Source organism: Gekko japonicus, unplaced genomic scaffold, assembly GCF_001447785.1.
Source record: "Gekko japonicus isolate JY-2015 unplaced genomic scaffold, Gekko_japonicus_V1.1 scaffold4792, whole genome shotgun sequence".
Lineage (NCBI taxonomy): Eukaryota > Metazoa > Chordata > Lepidosauria > Squamata > Gekkonidae > Gekko > Gekko japonicus.
The window spans coordinates 15658-25090 of NW_015172696.1; the positions used below are offsets into that span (position 1 = coordinate 15658).

The window sequence follows — 9433 nt, forward strand, 5'->3', positions numbered from 1 at the left end:
CTCCTCCTCCTCCTCCTCCTCCTCCTCCTCCTCCATCTCTCCCTTACCTTAACCCCACCCTCCCTAGAGTCCACCCCAAAACCTCCAGGAATTTCCCAACTCAGAGCTGGCAGCCGGTCCAGCCAGGAACCAGCCGAGTGCCTGCAGTCAATCGGTCTTCTCCTCCTGCGCTGCCCAGTGGCTTGGAAGGAGAGCCCCCCCGGGCTGTGAGGCCCCGCATGAGGCCACGGCTGGGGGGGGGGCTTGTAGGGGGAATTCCCAAGGCGGGGCCACCACCGGGGCTGCTCTCCCGGGTGTCAGTTAACACTGCCATTCTCTGGAATGTGTGTGTGTGGGGGGAGATCCTCCTCGCCTCTGCCTGGTACACTAACGGATGTCTCCTGCCTGGTTATTATCTTCTTTTGCTTTTCTGACCTTGGATGGTCCAGCTGCTCCTGGCCTGCTGGGAACAAACAGCTTCTACTCCACCTGCTCACTTTCCCCCCCTGTGCGCGCACAGTGCTTATTGGCTTCTGCTTGCAATGGGGGGTGTTTTGAAACTACTATAATTCTGGGTGTCCTGCTGCTTTGGGCCATTCCTGACAGGAGAAGTTCACGTGTCATAGTTATGGACTACCAATAAACAGAATACTTCTTACGAAGCACTGTGTGGTGTGATCTGACTAGCGAACCCTGACATCAGTTATCAGGGGGCTCTCCAAGCCTTCCTCCAGACTGTTGCATGGAGCCTGGACCCCTTCTCCAGCCGGCCTTGGCTCTTCTGGCGCCATCGGCATCCTTGCCTGGAAAGGACCCACCAGCCGCTGCTCTTCTTCTGGGTGACCCTTGTATTCCGTAGCAGGACGGGTCTCCCTTGGAGCAGTGTGTGTGTGTGTGGGGGGGTGGCCCCTGCAGAACACGCATTGCTCCAAGGGTGTGTGACTCTGTGGGAAGGTCTTCCCCCACCCCCCACCCCCAGCTGCCCCAGGGTCACTTGCGTCCCTCTCTCTGCAGTATCTGGACTCTGTTCACCACCTGATGGATCCCGAGAGGTACAGGCAGATGGAGGCCCTGGCCAGAGAGTTCCAGAAGAAAACGGCCCCCCGGCTCCAGAAGTACCTGGTCCTCAAGTCCTGGTGGGCCACCAACTACGTGAGTACCTGCTCAGCCCGGCCTGCCCTGCGAGGGGCCCCTCCGCCTCCCCCCCTCTGTGGCCGGGCTCCCTCCCCCTCCCTCCTGCAACTCTGGCAGCCCCCCCCCCGGACCCTGCTGGCCCCTCAGCCTCAGGTCCCCGGCTGGCTGTCAGCTGCTTTCCCCCACCACCACCACCACTGAGCCCAGTGTGTACCCGCGGGCTCTCTGTGGGGCTGCCTTCGGAAATGGTCCGGAAGCTTCCGCTGGTTCAACCTGCAGTAGCCAGACCCTTGTCGGGGGGGGGGAGAGGGAGTGGGGATGCGGGGATCATATCAACCCTGTGTGGAGAGATTTGCACCCGCTGCCCGTCTCTCTCAAAGAGCTCCCTCTTAAAGGGCCCTTATAATGTACTGGGTTCGAGAGACATAGATGAGTGATTTCAGCTCATGATTTATTTGAAGGTGGAAACTGAGACAAGAAAGCGGGGGCCCGGGGGCCTGCTTATATGCCGGTTCCAAACCACACCCAACACCCATGATTGGTCTATTTACACATAACCATAGGTCCGTCTTAGGATCCAGATCAGCCGATAGGTCTGTTCTAGGATCCTCAGCGTCCATTGTTCTAGATCGCAAAGCTCTGTGTGTTCGCTAGACCACGTGCGCGGCTGACCACGTGCGTGGTCCTTTGTTAGGACATAACAGCCCTGAAAGGCTTGGGGCTAGCATAGAATCACAGAATCATAGAGTTGGAAGGGACCTCCAGGGTCATATAGTCCAATGCCCTACACAATGCAGGAAATTCACAAATACCTCCCCACCACCACCCACAGTGACCCCTCTTCCACACCCAGAAGACCAAAAAAAACCCCACTCCAGGATCCCTGGCCAAACTGGTCTGGAGAAAAATTGCTCCCTGAACCCAAAGTGGCCATCAGCATTTCCCTGCGTGCGCAAGAAAGGGCCACAAGAACTAAGCAGTGAGGAAACCCTTCCTGCCCTCCCTCTCACGATCCACCTAAGTCCACAGAATCCGCCATGCTGTCAGATGGCCACCTAGCCTCTGTTTGAAAACCTCCGAAGAAGGAGAGCCCACCACCTCCGGAGGAAGCCCGTTCTACTGAGGAACCGCTCTAACTGTCAGGAAGTTCTTCCTCATGTTGAGCCAAAAACTCTTCTGATTTAATTTCCACTTGCATATGTGGAGATCCACCCATCCTGCCAGCTGAGATCCTTTTCTCTCAAGACCGTTGTTCTCTGTGGTCCTCCCTGCAGTCATGAGGCAGGTGCAGACCAGCAACAGGGCCTTTTCACACCTACTTTGCTTTTCTTTAGGCACCAGGCAAAAACATGTCTCATCAGCCTGGCTTTTAATGAAGGGGTCCCCCCCCCCTTTTTGATATATATATATTTCTTAGAAAACAGGACGATTATATAAATGGGATACAAAAGGAAAAGAAAGATTACAACAAATACACTACAGGATATAGAAAACAGAAAATATTTTTATTCAAAATCCACTTCCTTGTACAATATTCAAAACTTATTCTGCTTCTACATTGTAATAAAATGATATGCTCTGCATCCATTTAATCACACATTTTTTTCATTTGTTCTTCTTCTGTTTCAAACTGAAGCAATAACTTATATATCCATCAGAGTAAATGATCTTTTTGTTTTGTAATCAGCTGTTCAAACTCTTAAAACTCCACCTTCTGGGCTAATAATCCTTTTAATCTTTGAACTGATTGGTAATACAGTAACCATTGAATGTTGATTCCTTCATCTTGCCAGGACCCTGAGCATTTACCATATTGTCTCATGTTAAGAAACCACTTTTATTTCTTATATACTTATCGTGATAAGCTTCTATTGGGGACATGAGTGGAGAATTTGGAGAACTCAGTAAATTCTGATGTGAAAATCATATTTTCAAAAGTCCATCTCTAATTATGTGACTCCTTTCCTGTGTTGTGATCATTTTGGTTGATTTCTTTTGCCATAAATAATTATGTAGACCTTCATCCAGGTCTGCTGATTCAAGTTTTACTACTCTTTGTTTTGGATTTTTAATCCAGTCTCCGGTTCAGATCACACCTGCCACTTGGTAATATAATTTTATATTTGAAACGGCTAACCTGCAATTTATTTATTTATTTATTTATTTATTTATTTATTCAATTTCTATCCCGCCCTCCCAAAGGCTCAGGGCGGCTCACATGTGGCAAAGTCAGAATATAAAATACAATAAAACATATAATACAACATTTAAAACACAGTAGAACCTTCCTATAGCACAGTGCTGTACCTATATTAATCATCCAAGATGGGAACAACCATCCAAATTTGGCGGCCAGCTCTCTCAGTAGCGCAGTCTCCTGCTACGCTGTCTCTATACTTCGGCCAGGCCATGCTTGCCTCCCTTTAGTAGGCCAGCCGATGGTACACCACCTCGGTGGTAGGGTAGTGGCGGCGGCGGCTCCTACTCGAACGCCTGGCGGAAGAGCTCTGTCTTAAAGGCCCTGCAGAACTGCATAAGGTCCCGCAGGGCCCGGATCTCCTCTGGGAGCTCGTTCCACCAGGTAGGAGCCACCACCGAAAATGCCCTGGCCCTAGTAGGGGCAAACTTAATCTCTCAGGGGCCTGGAACTACCAGGAGATGGAGGTTCCCCGATCGTAGTGCTCTTGCGGGAACATACAGGGAGAGACGGTCCTTCAGGTAGGCCGGACCCTGGCCATTCAGGGCTTTAAAGGTAAGAACCAGCACTTTGAAGCGAATCCGGTATGCTATTGGCAGCCAGTGCAGCGCTTGCAGCCCAGGCTGAATATGGTCTCGCCTAGATACGCCCAACAACAGCCTGGCCGCAGCATTCTGCACTAGCTGCAGCTTCCGGATTTGCGACAGAGGCAGCCCTAAATAGAGAGCGTTACAGTAGTCCCCTCATAGAATCATAGAATGTCAGAGTTGAAAGGGACCTTACAGGTCATCTAGTCCAACCCCCTGCCCTCTGAGACCTCTTTTGAGACCTTTCTCGTGTGTGCGGCTGCCTGCCTGGGGACTGCGGAGCCAACGTCATCTTAGACCGCTCCATTTTATGTGTGTGCCTTGGGTGGTTTTTATTAGTTGCTTTTATTGAGATTTTTTATCGATGAGTGGTTTTATTCATATTTTTTATTGGTATGACTTGCTTTTTATCTTTTTCCCTGTCTGACTGGGTTTTTTTTTGGGGGGGGTTACTGTTGTGAGTCTCCTGTAACAGGTTGGGAGGGGCAGCCCACGGTTTCTTTAAGAACGAAATAATGTCCCGAAAGGGAGGGCTGGACCAGGCAGGTATCTCCTGGCCTCGAGGGGGCAGGAAGGCTCTTCAGCACTAGAGACGGATTCTGCTTGCCAGTGTGGTGTGGTGGTTAACAACGGTGAGCTCCAGTCTGGAGAGCCGGGTCTGATTCCCCACTCCCCCTCCACGTGAAGCCTGCTGGGGGACCTTGGGCCAGCCACAGTTCTCTCAGAGCTCTCTCAGCCCCTCTCTCAGGGTATAGAGACCAGCTCTTCTCCTTGAACGCCTTGGGCCACCTGGCGGCCTGCTCTGTCTCCTTCCGTCCCCCTCCTCATCCACTCCCCCTGAGAGCGTCTGTGCTCACTCGACAGGTGAGCGACTGGTGGGAGGAATACATCTACCTGCGGGGAAGAGGCCCCATCATGGTGAACAGCAACTACTACGTCATGGTGAGTAGTGAGGCGTCTGCTGCCAGGTACTCTGGGCCGGGCGTCCACCCCCCACCCCCGCTGCCCTGCCCGGTGGCCAGCAATGGCGCTTAGTGAGGCAGCCGAGAAGACTTGGCAGGGAGGGCGGGGTATAAATCAAATCAATCAATCAATAAATCCTGCCTCTCGGGGCCTCTTCTGTCTCCCTGGCCAGGACTTCCTGTACGCAAAGCCCACCCCGCTCCAGGCCGCCCGGGCGGGCAATGCCGTGCATGCCATCCTGTTATACAGACGCAAGCTGGACCGCGAGGAGCTCAGGCCCGTGAGTGGGGGCCCAAGGGGGGGGGTGGAAACATGGGGGGGCCTGGCTAGGCGTTTGGTGTTGTGGTTAAGTGCAGGCTGACTAATCTGGGAGAGCCGGGTTCGATTCCCCACTCCTCCACTTGCGGCTGCTGGATGACCTTGGCCAAGCCATAGTTCTGACAAGAGCTGTCCTTGAAAAAGAGCAGTTTCTGTCAAGAACTCTCTCAGCCCCGCCCACCTCACAGGACGTCTTTTGTGGGGAGGGGAAGGGAGAGGAGTTTGTAAGCTGCTTTGAGACTCCTTTGGGTAGTGAAGGGTGGGGTATAAATCCAATCTCTTCTCTTCTTCTTCTCTTTGGATGCTCCATCTAATGCGAGAAAGAGGGAGCTGTTGGGGGTCACGGGTTCGTTGTTATGTGGGGCGGGTAGCAAATGCACCTCCTGTCACCCACGGGAGCCGGCCTGGCTGGGTCGGGCAGTGCCCACCCGGGAAGGGAGACGCCGGCGCCGTTAACCGTCAGCCCCGCCCACCCACTTTGCCACCAGGTGATGGCGCTCGGCGTGGTCCCCATGTGCTCCTACCAGATGGAGAGGATATTCAACACCACTCGCATTCCGGGCAAGGAGGCAGGTGGGTGGCGGAAGGAACGCAGCCCGAGAGCAGCGGAGGCGGGGTGCTTGTGTGTGGGGGGGAGGGTGTGGACGGATCCCCAACCAGCCGCCATTTATGCATAGCACTTGTGAATGCTGGGACACTTTTTGCCAATGCGCAGACCACCCCCTCGGGAGCAATGCTCCCTCTAAGCTGTCGAGTCTTGTGAGCAAAAATTCTACTTTGGGGCATTAAAGTTGTGAGCAAGCTATCTGGCTCCTGCATCAATAAGTTTGCTCTGGAGCCCTCCTTCCTGAGCTAGGACAAAAACGTGTGCGCCAGAGGCTAACGAACTGTGTGCTAGCTCACACTAACTCAGCTTAGGGGGAACCCTGGACTCTCCCTCCCTGCAGATTCCCTCCTGCACGTGTCGGAGAGCAAGCACCTGGCCGTCTACCACCAAGGCCGCTTCTACAAGGTGTGGCTGTACCACGGGGGGAAGCTGCTGAGCCCCTGCGACCTGGAGCTGCAGTTCCAGCGCATCCTGGACGACCCTTCGAAGCCCCAGCCCGGCGAGGAGAGGCTGGCGGCCCTCACGGCTGGGGACAGGTAGCCTGTCCATGCCAAGGTTCTGCTGGGTGTGCAGCAGGCCCAGGGGCTGGAGAATGTCCCCCTGGCCCCCGAGGGAATGCCTCCTTTCCCTGGGAGGTCTCGGGAGGGGGCGGTTGGGGGTGGGAGGGAGAGGCCTGCTTGGGGGACCCAGACCAAGTCTCTTGTGGGAACGCCAGGCTTCCGTGGGCAGAAGCGCGAGCCAGGTACTTCAGCCACGGGAGGAACCGGGCAGCACTGGACTGCATCGAGAGAGCGGCCTTCTTCTTGACCCTGGACGAAGACACGTGTGGCTACAACGCCAAGAACGAGAACAGCCTGGACGAGTTAGCCAAGAGCCTCCTCCACGGGCAGTGCTACGACAGGTGAGGCCAGGGTGGCCAACTGCCAGGTGGTGGCTGGACACCTGCCGGTTCCCCTGGAGGAAATGGCTGCTTTGGAAGGTGGGCTCTGTGGCACGGATGCCCCTCCCCTCAACAAACCCCGCCCTCCTCTGGCTCCACCTCCCACCACTCCAGGCACTCCCCAACCCGGAGAGGGCAGCCCTGGGTGAGGCTCTGCTGGGTGGCGGCTCTGTCCCCGGGTCAGCTGCTGGGGGAGAGGCCACTGCTCTTCCGTGAGGCTTGCAGAAGGAGAGGCAGTCTGGTATAGTGGTTAAGTGTGCGGACTCTAATCTGGGAGAACCGGGTTTGATTCCCTCACTCCTCCTCCACTTGCACCTGCTGGATGACCTTGGCCAAGCCGTAGTTCTGACAAGAGCTGTCCTTGAGAAAGAGCCGTTTCTGTCAGAGCTCTCTCAGCCCCCCCTACCTCACAGGGTGTCTGTTGTGGGGAGGGGAGGGGAGAGGAGACTGTAAGCCACTCTGAGACACCTTTGCGTAGTGAAGGGCGGGGTATAAATCCAGTCTCTTCTTCGTTTTCATCCTCCTGGGCAATGCTCCCTCTATGCTGTGGAGTCCTGTGAGCAGGAATCCTACTTTGTGAGCTACCGGCATTCAATTTATGAGCGGGCAGGTGATTTGGCTACTGCCTAAATTAGCTTGCTCCGGACTGGAGCCCTCCTTCCTGAGCGGAGACAAAACTGCGTGAGCCGGAGGCTAAAAAGCTGAGAGATGGCTCACACTGACTCAGCTCAGAGGGAACACTGCTCCCAGCCGATGTTTCCTCTAAGCTGTGGAGTCTTGTGAGCAAAAATTCTACTTGGTGAGCTCCTGGCATTAGAGTTGTGAGCGAGCGATTTGGCTACTGCATAAATAAGTTTGCTCTGGAGCCCTCCTTTCTGAGCTGAGACAAAAAATGTGTGATCCGGTGGCTAAAGAACTGTTAGCCAGCTCACGTTAACGCAGCTTAGAGGGAACACTGGCTGGAATTCACCTGCCCGCAGTCTTTTCCTACCCTTTGTCATGTTTAGAACCCCTTTCCTGGAGGAAGAGAAGGAAAGGAGGCCGAGAAAAGGCATCTCATACCCCAGGACTAATGCTCCCTCTCAGCTGTGGAGTCTTGTGAGCAAAAATTCTACTTTGTGAGCTCCTGGCATTAGAATTGTGAGTGAGCGATTTGGCTACTGCATAAATTACTTTGCTCTGGAGCCATCCTTCCTGAGCGAAGATAAAAATCTGTGAGCTGGAGGCTAAAAAATTGTGAGCTAGCTCACACTAACGCAGCTTAAAGGGGATGTCATCGCACCGGGCACGTCGCCGGCTGACGCTCTAGCAATCGGCCTGGAAACTCTATGGTAAACCCCCCCCTCTGCTATGCCAGGTAAGAGACTTGGCAGCCCTCCCTGCTTCCCGGCAGCCTTCTGACAGTTTTGGTCTCCTCTTGGCAGGTGGTTCGACAAATCCTTCACGCTGGTGGTATACCGCAACGGCAAGCTGGGTGCCAACGCCGAGCACTCGTGGGCCGATGCCCCCATCGTCGGGCACCTTTGGGAGGTGAGAAGCAGCGGGCCTGACAGGGATTTGGCCATGGGGACGGGGCAAAGGATGCCTGGCTGCCAACCCCCTGGGGATCCGAAGCCCGGCCCCTTTCTCCTGACTCCTCCTCCTCCTCCTCCTCTCCCTCCAGTTCATGCTGGCCACCGACCAGTTCCAGTTGGGCTACAGCCACAGCGGGCACTGCCAGGGGGTGCCCAATACGGCCCTGCCTCCGCCCCAGCGCCTGCAGTGGGACATTCCTGCAGAGGTAGATCTTGCTTCTGTGCTCACTGCATGTTCTTGTGCTGGGGGGAGGGGGGGTTGTGGTGTCACACAGTTCCCCATCCACAGGTGTTGGGTATGGAAGAGTGAGGGGGGGGCAGTGGGGTTACATTGGGGGTTCGTGCCCACTGGTCCCAGGAGAACCCTCTCTGCAGAGGGCACGATTGTGTGTGTTTCCTGAGATCCGGGAAGGGGGGGGGGATTCAATGCTCCCTCTAAGCTGTGGAGTCCTGTGAGCAAAAATTCTACTCTGTGAGCTCCTGGCATCAAAGAGGTGAGCGAGCAATGTGGCTGCTGCATAAATCCGTTTGCTTTTCTGGAGCCCTTCTCTCTGAGCCAAGACAAAAACCTGTGAGTCGGGGGCTAAAAAACTGTGCGCTGGCTCACACTGACTCAGCTTAGAGGGAACACTGGGGCCAATCCTAGTGGAGCTCTGCAGGCAGCCCAGCAGACCCTTAAGCCCCCCCGCCCGCTCGCTCGCTCCTCCCCCCCGAGTTTGCTCTGCCGGAGGGTGGCGGCCCCCGGCCCCTCCCCGCTCTCACCCGGGGCTGCTCTGTGCAGTGCAGGCTGGTCATAGACGCCTCCTACAGCGTGGCCAGGGCCCTGGCCGACGACGTGGACTTCCACTGCTTCCGCTTCACGGACTTCGGCAAAGGCCGCATCAAGAAGTGCCGGACCAGCCCCGACAGCTTCGTCCAGATGGCCCTGCAGCTGGCACACTTCCGGGTAACTCCCGCCGTGCCCCCTGTGCCGCACACGCCCCGGCTCCTCTCACCCTCCTGTCCGGAAGTCCTCCCAGAGGGCTGCAACCACCTCTGGGGCCCAGACTCGGCCTCCCGGGGGCATCGCCTTCCTGCTCTTTGGCACGCGGCCAGGGATGTGTCCCTGTGCAGAAGTGGGAGGCGCTCAACTGG

At 55.5% G+C, this 9433-nt stretch overlaps 1 protein-coding gene across 1 annotated transcript in view; it reads left to right on the plus strand.

The window, feature by feature from the left end:
• The window catches only part of CPT1B (carnitine palmitoyltransferase 1B), a 28505-nt gene that overhangs the window by 7927 nt on the left and 11145 nt on the right, over positions 1–9433 (plus strand). Inside the window, exons 6-14 of the mRNA XM_015421792.1 lie at positions 994–1131; positions 4762–4839; positions 5033–5140; positions 5667–5751; positions 6126–6321; positions 6501–6686; positions 8150–8255; positions 8389–8505; positions 9081–9245. Coding sequence (XP_015277278.1) covers positions 994–1131; positions 4762–4839; positions 5033–5140; positions 5667–5751; positions 6126–6321; positions 6501–6686; positions 8150–8255; positions 8389–8505; positions 9081–9245 — 1179 coding nt within the window. The remainder of the gene's footprint in view (positions 1–993; positions 1132–4761; positions 4840–5032; positions 5141–5666; positions 5752–6125; positions 6322–6500; positions 6687–8149; positions 8256–8388; positions 8506–9080; positions 9246–9433) is intronic.